The following is a 16739-nucleotide window of genomic DNA, read 5'->3' as shown; positions in this document are numbered from 1 at the left end:
GCGCCAAACCGTGTATGGAGTCGAAAACCCGCCGCCTCCAGGCTGCCGGGACGATGGGGCGAGGTTGGCCGGTAGCCACGTCTCACAGGAGGGTCCTATCACCTGGGCCTACGAGAAAGTCCTGCAGCTGCAAACCCGAGACTGCGGTCCTGTAGCTGGGCATCTCATCGTCTGCCTGCTGTGCCTCCGCCAGTGCTGCATAGTCCACCCCCAGGGACAGGGCCTGGATAGCTGGTCTGGAGAGTGCATCCGCCACGACGTTGTCCTTTTCCGTCGTGTACTCCGAGATGTAGGACAGATGTCACTGCTGGCGAACCGACCAGGGATCGGACACCTTCGTGAACGCGAAGGTTAACGGTTTGTGGTCCGTGAACGCGGTGAATGGTCTGCCTTCTAAGAAGTACCTGAAATGCCGGATTGCCAGGTATAGCGCCAACAGTTCCCGGTCGAAAGCACTGTATTTGAGCTCGGGTGGTCGCAGGTGTTTGCTGAAAAACGCCAGGGGTTGCCAGCGACCCTCGATGAGTTGTTCCAGCACTCCACCGTCTGCCGTGTTGGAAGATCCACTGTGAGGGCGGTAGGGACGTCCATTCTGGGGTGCACTAGCATCGCGGCGTTTGCCAAGGCTTCTTTCGTTTTAATGAAAGCGGCGGCGGACTCCTCGTCCCAGGTAATGTCCTTGCCCTTACCCGACATCAGGGCACATGATTCGGGCAGCTGAAGGGAGGAAACGATGGTAGAAATTTACCATACCCATGAATTCCTGAAGGCCTGTGATTGTGTTGGGTCGGGGGAAATGGCGGACTGCATCTACCTTAGCGGGCAGAGGGGTTGCCCCGTCTTTAGTAATCCTGTGGCCCAGGAAGTCGATGGTGTCGAGCCCGAACTGACATTTGGCTGGGTTGATTGTTAGGCCGTATTCACTCAGTCGGGTGTAGAGTTGACGGAGGTGGGACAGATGCTCCTGACGACTGCTGCCAGCTATGAGGATGTCGTCCAAATAGATGAAAGCGAAGTCCAGGTCGCGTCCCACCGCGTCCATTAACCGCTGAAACGTCTGTGCGGCATTCTTTAGGCCGAACGGCATGCGGAGGAACTCGAAAAGGCCGAAAGGGGTGATGAGTGCCGTTCTGGGGACGTCGTCCGGATGCATCGGGATTTGATGGTATCCCCAGACGAGGTCCACCTTGGAGAAGATCCGTGTGCCCTGCAGGTTTGCTGCAAAATCCTGAATGTGCGGCACAGGGTAGCAGTCCGGTGTCATAGCCTCGTTCAGCCTGTGGTAGTCTCCGCATGGTCTCCAGCCCTCTGTTGCTTTGGGCACCATGTGCAGGGGGGAGGCCCATGGGCTGTCGGACCGCCGTATGATCCCCAATTCCTCCATCCGCTTGAATTCCTCCTTCGCCAGGCAGAGCTTTTCCGGAGGGCGCCTTCGTGCGCGGGCATGGAGGGGTGGTCCCTGGGTCGGAATGTGGTGCTGTACCCTGTGTCTGGGCATGGCTGCCATGAACTGCGGTGTCAGAATCGATGGGAAGCCCGCCAGGAGTCTGGTGAATTCATTGTCCGACAGCATGATGGAGTCCAGGTGTGGGGCCGGCAACTTGGCTTCACCCAGGGAGAACGTCTGGAAAGTCTCGGCATGTACCAGTCTTTTCCCTTGCAAGTCGACCAGCAGGCTGTGAGCTCGCAAGAAGTCCGCCCCCAGGAGTGGTTGGGCCACCACAGCCAGTGTGAAGTCCCACGTGAACCGGCTGGCGCCGAACTGCAGCTGCAGTGTGTGGGTGCCGTAGGTCCGTATCGTGCTGCCGTTTGCGGCCCTCAGGGTGGGTCCTAGCTTCTTGTTGCGCGTGTCGTACCCCGTCGGGGGCAAGACGCTGATTTCCACTCCAGTGTCGACCAAGAAGTGGCTGTTTGTCCCAGACGTACAAGAGGCTGTCCTGGTGGCCAGCCGCCATAGTCATTAGTGGCCCTGGCCCTGGCAGGGCAGGCGACAACGGCGGGCTTTTGTGCCCCACCGCTGGTGGTAGAAACACCACTGTTCACTGTCCTCCTCACTCCTGCCTCTGTGTTGTGTGCGCCCCCCTGCCGGGCCTGGTCTGGTCTGCTGTTGGGCGCGTGGCTTGGTAACCTGACTGACGGACGCCACGCTCTCCCTCTTGGCTTTCCGCAGCACATCTGCCCGAGCCGCCACCTTCCGGGGGTCGCTGAAATCTGTGTCGGCCAGCAGCAGATGTATGTCCTCGGGCAGTTGCTCTAGGAACGCTTGCTCGAAAATGAGGCAGGGCTTGTGTCCGTCAGCCAGGGCCAGCATCTCGTTCATCAATGCTGATAGCAGTCTGTCTGTCAAACCGTCCAGGTGAAGCAGGCGGGCACCCCGCTCATGCCGTGAGAGGCCAAAGGTCCCAATGAGCAGCGCTTTGAATGCTTCATATTTGCCTTCTTCTGGGGGCGACTGTATGAAATCCGCAACCTGGGCGGCCGTCTCCTGGTCAAGGGCGCTCACCACATGGTAGCAACGCATGGAATCAGAGGATACCTTCCAAATCTGGAACTGGGCTTCTGCTTGGCTAAAACACACGCGTGGTCGCAGCGTCCAGAAAGTCGGCAGTTGTAGCGAAATTGCATGAACAGATGAAGAGTCGGTCATCTTTGGTCCAAATCCCGTTTGGACCGTCGGGGTCACCAATGTAGCGATGTGCTACACACAGCGCTGAAATAACGACACGTTATTTAATAAGTCGTTTTGAGACTAGTTTATTCAAACTTCGCGGTGCTGGTATTTCAATCCCTAGCGCCCGCCCTCTCCGGGCGAAAATGATGTCAGAGGTGCATTACCAAAGTCTCTCCCCGCGCGCTGGCTATTTGTGAGCCGGTTTGCCTGCGCAGAAAGTGGGTCGCCACATCAGGATATTTTACTATTTTAAAGGTGTAATTTAATTGCACCTTGTTGTTATTGAATTTCTTTATACTACACTGGTAAGGAAGGCAAATGCAATGTTAACATTCATTTTGAAAGGACTACAATATAAAAGCAAAGATGTAATGCTGAGGTTTTGTAAGGCATTGATTAGACTGCACTTGGAGTACTGTGAGCAGTTTTAGGCCCCTTGTCTAAGAAAGGATGTGCTGGCATTGGAGAGGGTCCAAAAGGGGTTCACGAGAAATATCCCAGGAATGAAAGGGTTAATGTATGAGGAGCATTTGATGGCTCTGGGCCTATACTTACTTAAGTTTAGAAGAATGTGGGAGGATCTCATTGAAACCTATCAAATATTGAAAGGCCTAGAGAGTGGATCTGCAGAGAATGTTTCCTATAGTGGGGGAGTCTAGGACCAGAAGCACAACCTCAGAACAAAAACATGCCCCTTTAGAACAATGATGAGAGGAATTTCTGGAATTTATTGCCACAGACAGCTGTGGAGGCCAAGTCATTGGGTATATTTAAACAGCAAGTAGATAGGTTCTTGAATGGTAAGGGTATCAAAACTTTTGGGATGAAGGCAGGAGAATGGGATTGAGAAGGGATAATAAATCATCCATGATTAAATGGCGGAGCAGACGCGATAGGCCAAATAGCTTAATTCTGCTCCTATGTCTTATGGCCTTGCAATTCAGAAGTAATTCATTGGTTGTAAAACAATTTACAATGCCTCAAGAATACAGAAAACGCGATCTGAATTACAGTTCCTAATTCTTTTAAGTACATTTACCAAACTTGATAGGTGATATTGGAATTCAGTGAACTATTTCATAATTATAGTAATGTTAGTATAAAAGGAATCCAAGTGTGTTTTATAAACAATACAGCAGTCTGCCTCATAAAAATAAAATTTTCTTTCTTCCAGCTGTTTTCTTTCTGTTGGGCTCTACCTCCCTGTTTCTTTTCATTGGCTCCAACTAACGGGCAATCTGAATAACAATATTTAAGTGAGGGGGAAGGAAATTTAACGCATAACTTTGCGACTTGTGGTTTGCTGTCATGACATAAGTGGAAACTCATACTTTTATCCAAACTCAGAGCTGTCTGACCAACACATCCTGATGTGCACTGGTAAACACAGCTGCATAGAAAAAATAGAAATAGGAGAAAAGCTACAAGACAGGAAGGGACAATTTGGCCATTGTGTCCTGCTGTTTGAAGCAGAGATAACTAGCCTAATCTCACCTTCTAGCACTGGTCCATGCCTCTGCAAGTCACAACCCTTCAATTACACATCCAAATACTGTTTAATAGTGCTATGGGTTTCTGTCTCTACTCCCCTTTCAGGCAGAGCTCAAAATCTATGGGTGAAAGACTTCTCATATCCTCTCTGCTCCTTCTTCTCATTTTAAAATCAATAGTCCCACATTTTTTAACCCCTGCGCCATGGAGAATGGGTTCATCCAGTTTAATTTATTCAGGCCCTGTGGCGACCCAATTACTAGCACACTCGAACCGGCTGACAATTAGCCAGAGCCAGAGACAAAGGTACATAGCCTCAGGTAGTTTCAGTTACGTGCCTCTCCAAGTATCGAGTGGGGGGAGACAGCCTTTTAAGCAAGACTGTGTTTGTGAAATAAAATTATTCCGTGGTTGCAGTTTACCGACTCCGTGTCGTAATTTCAGCGCTGCGCGTAGCACGCCGCTACAGCCCTTCAATTTTATGAAGGTCCATTGTATCCCCACTGCATATTCTGTACCAATATATAAAAGAAAGTTCAGCCCCAATCTATTCAGTATTTATCTCTCACTCTCAGCCAAGTTTTTCCACTCCTGGCAACATCCCCATCAATCTCTGCTGTACTCTCTTTGACGTAACATTTCCTTTAACATGGTGACTGTAACTTTGGACTGGGACTGTAGTGGGCTGTATAGCTCTGAACTGATGTTAGGTCTGTTATGAGGTTTAGCTATCAAATTTTTAAAGATTACACCTTCATCTGCACCCACACTCCAAAACTCAACTCCATCGGACTAATGTCATTTTTGTTCTCAACACGTGGATGATGTAACTCGCTCAATGGTTCAAACGATCTGCAACCAAGCTAAGCATCAGAAACCAGGTAATAGTAATCTATAGTAATTTTGTAGCTCATTTTGATCTGCTGAGATAATTTCCAGGGATACTAATATGCAGATAGCACTCAAATAAATAAAGATAAAAGACACAAAAATATCAGTTAAAGTGAATTAAGTGACTAGATTTTTAATCAAAGAAATCTTGTCTCCATTACATCAACTCCAAGCCACGTCCTCTATTTAGCTATCTCAGCTTGTCATCACCTAAGCTTATAACTCCCATTGCTGCTTTTCCCTCTCTGCTCTCTAACAAGGCATACTAACAAGCCAAAGACGGCCCATCCCCTCTGGATGGGAGCTTCTCACTGGCAAGGCCAACATACATATGCCTGAAGCTAATCGTTTAAAACTGCAGACAATTAGAGACAAGTTGAGATTCATGAAACCCGGTCCATGTGCTGTCTTTGTGTCCATTCTCATGACTCCATTTTGTTATTTCTCCAGTCATACAGCAAACAAACAGGCCCTTCAGCCCATCAACTCTGTACTGATTATCAAGCACTGATGCTTCACTATTCCATTCTGCTCTTCCCACACTCCCGTCAACTCTTCCCAGATTCCATCACTCACCTGTACACTAAGCGACAGGCACTAGTTTACTTATCAACCCACATTGTTGGGATGTGGGAGGAAACTGGAATACAGGACGGTAATGCATGCAGTTAATGTACAAACTCCACAAAGAGGGTACTGGCAATCAGGAATGCACTCAAACATAAGGAAGCCTGCAAATGCAGGAAATCCACTGCAGTACACAAAAAATGCTGGAGGAACTCCGCAGGTCAGGGGGCATGTATGGGGAGCAATAAAGAGGAACAAGCAGTTGACATTTCAGGCTGCTTCTCCAGATCTGCTGCACTCTCAACACCATTCCCTCCCTTCCTCAGCATTATGCACTTTTGCTGCTCTCCACTTACGCTCTTCCCTTCCATTACTGGGATCACACCTTTCCTGTCACTTACTGCAGATAACAAGCTACCAACTAGCCAATCAGACCCCATTGTAAATTGGGGGACCACTTCATCGAGCACTTCCACTCTATCCGCCTAAAGCAGAACTCCCTGGTGGCAGAACATTGTAATTTAGATCCCATTCCCATTCCAATATGTTGGTCCATTGCCTCCTCTTGTGCCAAGGTGAGGCCACCCTCTGGAGGAACAACACCTTACATTCTGTCAGGGTAGTATCCTACCTGATGCAAGAATATCAATAAATTCCCTCCCACTCCCCTCTTCGTTTATTCCCCTCTTTGGCCTCTTACCTCCCTCACCTGCCTATCACTTCTCCCTGGTGCCCCTCTTTCTCCCATGGTCCACTCTTCTTTCCTATCAGATTTCTTCCTCTCCAGCCCCTTCCCTTTCCCACCCGCCTGGCCTCTCCTTCTAGCTATCCTCCTTCTCCTCACCCACCTTTTTATTCTGGCAACTTCCCCCTTCCTTTCCAGTCCTAAAGGAGGACCTCGGCCCGAAACATCGACTGTTTGTTCATTTCCATAGATGCTGTCTGACCTGCTGAGTTTCTCCAGCATTTTGTGTGTGCTGCTTTGGATTTCCGGCATCTGCAGAATTTCTTGTGTTTATAATCAGTGTAGCTTTTCTCTGAAATATTTGCATTTTCTTGTCAGTTTTTTTAGAGAAAAAGTAAATATTACTTCAACTTTTGTTCCTCTTTCTTGCCTGAAGTAAAGGATAAGTGAAGCACAGATGGCATTGTCTGTTCTTCACAAGTTGCTCACCGGAGAGGGATGGTTGGTTTGAAAAGCAGAGCAAGTGCGCCACCCAAAGGTGACATTCAGTAACTGCCAGTGCCAGAAATTCACTCAAAGTGTATGCTTTTTCTACATGCGAACCTAAAGTATAAAATCCAATGAAAAGCCACTCGGCACATACGCTGAAAACGAACAGTTGCACCCACGTGTAAGGTGCTGACATTTGCGACCACCATGTGCAATGCCACTACAACATTAAAGATTGTGGAGACAGTGTGGACATTGGTCAGGGTGAATGCTTACAAGTGTTGGATTCTTGGACGGCTTTCTGCAATTTATTGCAATGATTCTGATTTTGGTGTATTCCTGACCACTTTCTTGATTTCTGTCTCCATCTCTGGTGACAAACTGTCAACCGATATCTTTTACAAACTTATGTTGACTATCTCTCTTCCCACCCTGTCTCCTATAATAATGCTATTCCCTTCTCTCATTTCCTTCCTCTCTACTGTATCTGTTCCCAGGATGTGGCTTTCCATTCCAGGAAACCAGAGATGTCTTCCTTCTTTAAAGAATAGGTTCTTTACTCCCTCTATTATTGATGCTGCTCTCATCCACATCTCCTCCATTTCCTGCACATCCGCGCTCACCCCATCTTCCCGCCGCCGTAATAGTGATAGATTCCCTCTTGTCCTTACCTACCACCCCAACACCCCCTGCATCCAAAACATTATCCTCCACAACTCCTGCCACCTACAAAGAGATCCTATCACCAAACATATCATTACCTCCCCCCACCCCCACCTCTGCTTTCCACAGGGATCACCCCCTCTGTGATTCCCTTGCCCATTTGTCCGTCCTCACTAATCTTCCCCCAGGCACTTAACACTGCAAGCTACACCTACCGATACACCTCCCTCTCACCTCCATTATGTTGACTGTTAACTCTTTTCCATAGATACTTCCGATCTGCTGAGTTCCTCCAGCACTCTCTGTGTGTTACAACCTCACTCCAGTTGCGTTCTTCTGCGGCTGGGACGTCCACTTGTGCACGGAAAACTCGGACTGTTTCTAATATTAAGTGATGGGAATGAGCCAAGCTCAGACCTGCTTTCACAGCTGGAAAGCACAGCTACTCTGGCTAATTTTGTGGTATTATATAACTACTTTGCCAGTGCAAGCCAGAGGCTCCCCTCATTTATATGCAGAACTGAATCTAACGCTTTCAAAGAACAGTACCTGTAAAGCAAGAGAACATGGAACAGAGCAGTTCTACCCTGCAAAATGATTCATTAAAAACTGCAGATATTGGACGCTGAAAACAATACAAAGTATTGGAAACACTCAGCAGGTCAGGCAGAATGGGATGAAAGGGAAGCAGTCTAGGTTTTAAGGATAAAAACACAAAATGCTGGCAGATCTCAGCAGGCCAGACAGCATCTATGGGAGGAGGTAGTGATGACGTTTCGGGCCGAAACCCTTCATCCGGAGTGAAGTAACTTGGGATGGCCGAGTGGGGATAAGAACTGGGGGGAGATTATAGTGAGGGGGGGAACGAGAGAGAAAGAGAACCAGACTAAAATTATAGATGGGGATGGGGTAGGAGGGGGCAGGGATATCAACGGAGGTCTGTGAGTTGAATGTTCATGCCGGCAGGTAGGAGGCTACCTAGGCGGGAGATAAGGTATTGCTCCATCGACCTGCATGTGGCCTCATCTTGACGGTAGAGGAGGCCATGGACAGACATGTTGGAGTAGGAATGGTCTGTGGAATTGAAGTGTGTGGCCACAGGGAGATCCCGCCACTGCTGGAGGACTGAGCGCCGGTGTTTGGCGAAACGGTCTCCCAGTCTGCGGCGGATCTCCCCAATGTATAAGTGGCTACATCGGGAGCACCAGATACAGTATATCACCCCAGTTGACTCGCAGGTGAAGTGTTGCCTCACCTGAAAGGACTGTCTGGGGCCTAGGATGGTGGTGAGAGAAGAAGTGTGGGGGCAGGTGTAGCACTTCTTCCATTTGCAGGGATAAGTGCCTGGAGGGAGGTCGGTGGGGAGGGATGGGGGGGATGAATAGACAAGGGAGTCGCGTAGGGAGAAATCCCTGCGGAAAGCCGAGAGTGGGGGGGAGGGGAAGATGTGGCTGGTGGTGGGATCCCGTAGGAGGTGGCGGAAGTTACGGAGGATTATGCGTTGAATCTGTAGGCTGGTAGGGTGATAGGTGAGGACCGGGGGACTCTATCCCTGGTGGGCTGGCGGGGGGATGGGGTGAGGGCAGAGGTGCGTGAAATACGGGAGATACGATGGAGGGCAGAGTTGATAGTGGACGAAGGGAAGTCCCTTTCTTTAAAAAAGGAAGACATCTCCTTTGTCCTAGAATGAAAGGCCTCATCCTGAGAGCAGATGCGGCGGAGGCGGAGGAATTGAGAGAAAGGGATAGCATTTTTGCAGGAGACAGGGTGGGAGGAGGAATAGTCTAGGTAGCTGTGAGAGGTAGCTGTGAGGTAGCTAGGCCCCAGACAGTCCTTTCAGGTGAGGCAACACTTCACCTGCGAGTCAACTGGAGTGATATACTGTATCCGGTGCTCCCGATGTGGCCATTTATACATTGGGGAGACCCGCCGCAGACTGGGAGACCGTTTCGCCAAACACCGGTGCTCAGTCCTCCAGCAGTGGCGGGATCTCCCTGTGGCCACACACTTCAATTCCACAGACCATTCCTACTCCAACATGTCTGTCCATGGCCTCCTCTACCGTCAAGATGAGGCCACATGCAGGTCGATGGAGCAATACCTTATCTCCCGCCTAGGTAGCCTCCTACCTGCCGGCATGAACATTCAACTCACAGACCTCCGTTGATACCCCTGCCCCCGCCCCTTTCCCCATCCCTATCTATAATTTTAGTCTGGTTCTCTTTCTCTTGCTTTCCCCCCCTCACTATAATCTCCCCCCAGCCCTACCTTTCTTTCTCTTTTATTTCCCATAATTCTCCACCTTCCCCCTAGCCCATTTCCCTCCAACCTATCACTTCCGAGCTCTCTACTTCATCCCTCCCCCCACTTCTTATCCTCCCTCGACCATCCCATGTTACTTCACTCCTGATGAAGTGTTTCGGCCTGAAACATCATCACTACCTCCTCCCATAGATGCTGTCTGGCCTGCTGAGTTCTGCCAGCATTTTGTGTTTTTATTTATTTCCAGCATCTGCAGATTCACTCTTGTAGGTTTTAAGGATTTTTGGTTTAAACGTATTCCCAGAATTTTCAGTTTTTATATTAAAAATATTATAGGCAGACTGAAGAATTAACACTGTCTCAAATATCACGAGAAATTTTCCACTATCATTGAATTAGCAGAAGATAGGCACCAAGAGATCTTTGACATTGCTCTTCAAAAGCTGGTTAATGCCTCCAAACTGAAATATTGACAACTGAAGTCTGAACATTCAGAAGTACACTCTCCACTGTGCAATAAAAATGACATCTGCTGGTCTCTCTGGCACTCCTGCAGCTAAAGAAAGGTGTCTCCTTGCCCTATGGCTGGGCATGCAGTGGCTCAGTGTGGCACCAGTGTACATGGGTCAACACGGAGAACGTGGACCAGCAACAGCTACTCTGTGAGTTGATGCACAGATCCTATGGCCTGTCTTATCACATCCTGGTATTTCCCCCTCTCTTTCTTTGGCTGCACAGCTCTCTCCAGCCTAGAGATGCCCCTGAACAAGTCTGTCACGGCACGGCCGACTTGCTGCCAGTCCCTAGCAATGTCCCAAGCCCGCCTCTCAGGGCACCCCCACCCTACTCAGCATCAACCTCACAAGGTGCTATTGTACATTGTCCTGGTGCTCACTCCTAGCGAGGCCTCCGTCGGACAGGGTCGACTGTGGATGTTGTGTCCTGGCTGTCTAGATACGGAAGCCTGGGCAGTACGGTATGGAGAGCAAGCTATTCCCCATGTAGCAAGCTCCCCCTCTGATGGCCCTAAGGAACGGCAGAGACTGATACAGTTTGGTACCAGCAGCGTCGCAGGAGTTGCCAGTCAGCGATGAACGCAATTTAGGTCTGCCTTAGGGACTCCAGCTTCGGACTTTGCCCTTGGGGTTTACTCCTGATGCCTTCCTCGTGAGCCAGGCAGTAGAGGTTTGAGATCAGAGTTTCCTTCTCCAACATGTGCTGCCACCCACGGCTGACAAGCCCCATCATGTCCGAAGCGACAGGTTTTAAGTTGCCAATGACCTTCCTTTGCCACTTCTCTTTTCAGTAGAAACAGTTCTGCTGGGCTTTGTAGCTAAGGTGTTGGACATGGTTGCCAGAGGCTATTTGAGGCGCACGCCATTGGGAGCATTTAATAGGTAGTGGGAGATGGCCCCATTACCACCCATGGCTGCAACAACACACTCCACACTAAACCATATCATGGTGAGATCACTTTAACTATTTCATTGCTGCAGAAGCACCAGAGGAGGACTGAGTACACAGCAAGGGTCCGGTCACTGTGCAACAGCGAGGACAGCAGAGTTTCTCACCAAGTTCCCACCACCGTCGGTTACACAGTCCTGTAGAAATGATGCTACAATGACACATGCTTCAGTACTGATTCCGCTAACACACTCATTGCTGGGGAACACTGCTGGAGCAGCAAGCGAGGTATCAGGGCGCAGAGCTGAGCATGTTGCAGATGTCCCAATAATCTGACCCCACCAAGGTCAGACTTCGATTTGCATGCAGATGCAAGGTTTCTTTAACAGTTGGTAAGGCTGATTAGATGGGCAGTCACTCACCTGTCTGTAAGTGCAGATAATGATCTCTCTCAGATGATAATGCATGGGAGTCATAGTCTCACTCACAGCGTCCAGAGCCAAATCGACTTCCCTCTTCATTTTATGCCCTTCCGGCAGCAGTCGTACTATTTCCATCACAACCTGCAGAAGGAGGCATTCAAAACTTAAATCTCAGCTCTCCAACTTTTTCTCTTCAATGTTTTTTTACTGCTGGGATGAAAAGTAATCTACGCCCTACATCAGAGAGATTTGTTATTTTTTCTGGGCACCACACCTCTCACACGCCTCTGCTCCAATTAAAAATACTGAACGCCCCACCTTGATCCCCCCTCCAGAAAGACCCAACATTAGGGCTCGGGCCAGTGGCGGGCCTGGCACAAGTGGCAATTTTAAATATTTCTGTGAGCTCAATTCCGTCAGGATTACAACCAAGTGGCATCAGAGTTAAAAAGTCTTGTTGCAACTCATGTCAGCATTGCAGACACGAGGAAATCTGCAGATGCTGGAAATTCAAACAACACACACAAAATGCTGGTGGAACACAACAGGCTCAGCATTGCAGAGCCTTGGGCCCAGCTGCAGAAACAGGGAGCACATTGTTCAGGACTGGGAGAACTAGTGTGGACCTGCAGTAGAAAATTTTGGAGAAGATTGATCAGGAGGGGAAGTCGGTGGTGTAATATGTCAACCTCCTGAGCAAGCGGTAGTGGGTACAGAAAGTCAGATTTACAGTGCACATGACAAGTGAGCTGGTTATCAGTGGGTGCTGATCAATATTACTGACAGTATGGGGGCAGGGATAAGTATGCAGTAAGGGGGACACGCTGACTGTAAATATCTCCAGTTATTCCTCAAGTCTCTAAGGGCACAGCTGAGTGCAGAAGAATATTTCCTGATTCTGAGACCTTGGAGAAGTTGATGAATGTGTGTGACTGGGATGTGCAATGACAAGGCAGGAATCACCACATTTCCCATCTCCTGTAGTCACTCTGCTGGTGCCTTTCCGCAAGCAACAGATGCTGCTATGTATCTGGAGCAAAACCCTCACTGCTGTCAGAGTCTGTTCAGGGCAGGTAAAGGGACTGGAGCCTTGATCACAGCTAGTGGGGAACCAATGACCAAGTGTGGCAAGGCTAATGGTGCTGGAAGCAGAGACCCTGGAGCTCAGCAAACTCAGCTAGTAAAGCTGAAAATATCAAGTGAATGGAATGCACAAATTATGAAATATATTGAAGGAAGTAAATTAGAAACTGGCCAAACAAATGTTTGTCATAACAAAGACCATTAGAGTGAATAGGGATGGTGATATTCAGAACAGACACATCAATGGGTAAGTACTTGCATCACCAGAAAGTTTAGCTAGATATGGAGACACAAGTAGACTGCAGATGGTGGATCTGGAGCAACAAACTATCTGTTGGAGGAACTCACCGGGTCAAGCAGTACCTGTGGGGAGAAAGAAATTGTCCATGCTTTGGGTCAAAGTCCTGAATCAGGACTGAGAGTGGAGAGGGGAAGCAGTTGGTGTAAAGATGAGAAAGTAGTGGTGTGATGGAGGCAAAAAGATGGCAGGTGAACAGAGGAGGTCTCAGCGGATGATGGGCAGTTCGAGTCAGGTAAAGGAGGGGAAGGGATAGAATTGGGAAACTTGATAGATGGAAGCAGATAAAAGAGGAAGATGGACCTAGGAGGGGAGTGAGGAGGGTGAAGGCAGAGACAGCTGCTGGAGGATCATTTCAAACATTAGCTCACCTTCCAGCAAATGTTTCCATTTTTACTGCCTGTGGGTCCATCTTTCTCCTTTTTTGTCTACCTCCATCAGGCCTCAACTCAGTCTTGAGTAGGTGATGACCTAATATTAAACTGTGACACCCAGGTCTAGATTCTGCTTTTCAAATCATTCTTGTTGATGCACCATCAATAACTCACTCTGAGACGTAAGAAGCGAGATATCGGCTTTTATTGACTGGAAGAATGAACAACACTACATCCTGGAGAATGAGGCTGGGCTCAGGCCTCAATCGCCTTTATACAGGGGTCTGTGGGAGGAGCCACAGGAGCAGTCAGCAGGGGTCTGTGTGAGGAGCCACAGGAGCAGTCCAGACAGGTATATGTAGTTCACCACACTTGTCAAAACCCCTCAAGATCTTATGTGTTCGCAAATTCTCTCACCTTTAAATTTCAGAAACTACAGTCCTAGTCTGGACAACTTTCTTCAAAAGACAACCCACACATTTCAGGTATTAGTAAAATAGCGGTGAGAGTAGTTAATACTGCCGATGCCCTAACTGTAGCTATACGATTCAACAGATCATTAATATGGAAATACAAGATCTTTGTAGCAATGTAATAATCACAAGAGACTTTAATCTTCATAATGAGCAGACAAATCAAATTGGTAATAGTACTTAGGAGGCCTCAATATATCCGTTAAAGATGGCTTCACACAGCATTGTGTTATGAGGCCCCTAATTAGATCTTAAATCCTTTCAGTGAGACATGATTACTTTGCAATCTCCTAGTGAGACAGGATCTAGCAAAGAGTGATCATAATGTGAAAAGGTTTATCTTTGATTTTGAGAACTTATCCAAAACTCATCCTAAACAAAATCACTTAGAGGTGGAAGGGGTGAGTGGGCTTCGCTCACTGATATCCCTCAGCACATGGAGGCCCCTATATGTTCGTGGAGAACCATCACCAAGAGCTCTGCCACATGGACAGCCTCCAGCACAATATAGATCCACTTAGCACAGAAGAGGGATCACAATACCCTAGGCTGCAAGACCATGAGGACGTTCAGCAGTAGATCTTCAGACTGTTATAAATGGCAAGATTGTAAACTGTAATATGCACTGAGTCTTGAGAGAGCTTTGAGATTCCATTTATTTGATGAGATATTTTCACAAACCTCAAATTCTCCCTTTGTATATTTGGCATCTGGCACACTCACAAGTTCATCCTCACTGTTTTCAGGAATACCCTGGAACAAAAATAGGAAACAACCTCAACAGATGTTTATTTCCTGATTATATCAGTGCTGAATGAGAATAGAAGTGTAAATGGAGGGGAAAAAAGTCAACCCCAACACACAAAAGCAATGTTTAATTTCAGACACAAGAGATTGTAGATGCTGGAATCTGGAGTAACATGCCATCTACTGGAGAACTCTGTGGGTCAACCAGCATCTGTGGGAGGAGAGGCATTGTCAGGGTTTTGGTCACAAAGATGGAAAGGGTAGAAGAAGAGCTTCACATTAGGACAATCCGGAAAGGTCAATCCGGAGAGGTGTTTGTTACCTCTCACCAATGATTAATTAAAACTGTGATCAAGCTGTGCTTGAAGATGTTTTTCTCTCCTTGTTCACACTTCTCACACAGAGGGGACAACTTTTTTTTTATTGAGTACACCAATCATTTGTCCACAGGCAGCAGTGCACACCCACAATCCCTTCTATGCTTGATGCCAGTCTGTAAGAAAATGAAAGGGAAAAAAACTCTCTTTTTTTTATTTCCTTTCAACCTTCTCATCTGAACTTTCTGTAGCCAGCCTTTAACTGCAGATAATTACAAAATATTTCAGCTTCATCTCTGGTACTTGTGAACTGAGCTACAGCAACTGATAATTTTCAAATGACAGGGAAGTAGTGTTCCTCAGGGTCAGAACTAAGAGCATGGCTTCTCTTAATATATGTTAATGATTTAGACTTGAGTGTACAGAGCAGTTCCTAAATTTGCAGATTACTTGGAACTTCATCCTCCATTTTAGTTGCTTAATTGCCCACCACCATTCACAGCTGGATATCACAGGGCTACAGATGTCCAATCTGATCAGATGATTGTACATAAACAGCTTTGTCCACCCAGAGTTCTGTATTGAAGGATGTAAAACATTGAGAATATAACAGGAATGTTACTTCATTAAACTTGGAATGCATGTTTTTATTAGTCGAGGCATTGAGTTCAAAAGTCAGGAGGTTATGTTGAAACATTATAAAACTCTGGTTAGGCCACTTCAGGAGTATTGCATACATTTCTAGTTGCCCCAGTATAGAAAGGATTCTGATTCTTTCGAGGGGATGCAGAAGAGGTTTACCAGGATGTTGCCTGGTTTGGAGTCTATGTGCTAACACAAGAGGCTGGATAAACTTGCGTTGTTTTCTCTGAAGCATTGGAGGATGAGGGGAGATCTGATAGAGGTTTACAAGATTATGAGAGGCATTGATAAAGTGGACAGAGAGTTTGTTTCCCAGGGTTGAAATGTCTAATACCAGAAGGCATGCATTGAGGGTAAAAGGGGGTAGGTTCAAGGGGCATGTGAGGGGTACTCAGAGAGTCAAGGATGCCTGGAATGCACTACCTGGTATGGTGGCAGAGGAGAATACATTAGAGACTTTGAAGAGAAGTTTGGATAGGAAAATGGATGTAAGGAAAATGGAGGGATTAGTGCTTGGGTGTTTTTGATTTGCTTTTTAGCTGGTTTGGCATAACATTGTGAGCTGAATGGCCTCTTACTATGCTGTACTCTTCTATGTTCTATGCACTAAATCCTAATTCTCAGCAGAGGCAGGAGTGTATATTACAGTTGTCAATTAACCTAACAACCCAACACAGTACACCAACCTTGAGGTGCCAGAAAATGAGCACAGATATCACCATGGCAGTTGTAGTCCTTCCCTTTCCATTATGGCAGTTAAAGACGACTGCTGAACAGGAATCTTCTGTTAAAACCATTTTTATGGCTTCCATCAATTTATCAAAGTCCTTGATTGGAATCAAAAATGAATTACATCAATGAGAAATGTAAAAAGACACAATTGATAAATTCAGACAGAAGTAGTAAACATTTATTTAACAAAAGTTTCCTTTAATTATCCTCCTTTCTTTCATTGAAATGTTCTCTTCTGGAATACTTGAGTGTCAAGTAAAGACAAGTTCAACAGTTTACAGAAACTTGGTTAAGGATGGTCGGTGTGCACCTTAGAATTGTAAAGGGTTGACGTGTGGGATATGAGTGGATAATTTTTTTTAGAAATGACACATTGAATTAAATTAAGGAAAATAATTATAGGGCTGGATAACTGCAGCTACAAAATGATTTGAACAGATGTATTTTAAGGGAGGCTTGGAGATCTCCTTTCTCAGATTTCATTCCTGGCAAATGACAAAAAGTGTATTTTGAGTTTATAACATTACC

At 47.1% G+C, this 16739-nt stretch overlaps 1 protein-coding gene across 3 annotated transcripts in view; it reads right to left on the bottom strand.

Annotated features, from left to right (window-relative positions):
• LOC140714236 (paladin-like) overlaps positions 1–16739 on the bottom strand; it is a 271350-nt gene that overhangs the window by 117244 nt on the left and 137367 nt on the right. For all 3 annotated transcript variants that reach the window (XM_073025263.1, XM_073025262.1, XM_073025264.1), the window contains 3 exons: positions 16166–16306; positions 14455–14526; positions 11546–11686 (listed from right to left, as the gene is read on the bottom strand). In XM_073025263.1, the coding sequence (XP_072881364.1) occupies positions 11546–11686; positions 14455–14526; positions 16166–16306 (354 nt within the window). The remainder of the gene's footprint in view (positions 1–11545; positions 11687–14454; positions 14527–16165; positions 16307–16739) is intronic.

This window comes from Hemitrygon akajei, chromosome 21 (genome assembly GCF_048418815.1).
Source record: "Hemitrygon akajei chromosome 21, sHemAka1.3, whole genome shotgun sequence".
Classification (NCBI taxonomy): Eukaryota; Metazoa; Chordata; class Chondrichthyes; order Myliobatiformes; family Dasyatidae; genus Hemitrygon; species Hemitrygon akajei.
This window is presented reverse-complemented; position numbering and strand designations above follow the sequence as displayed.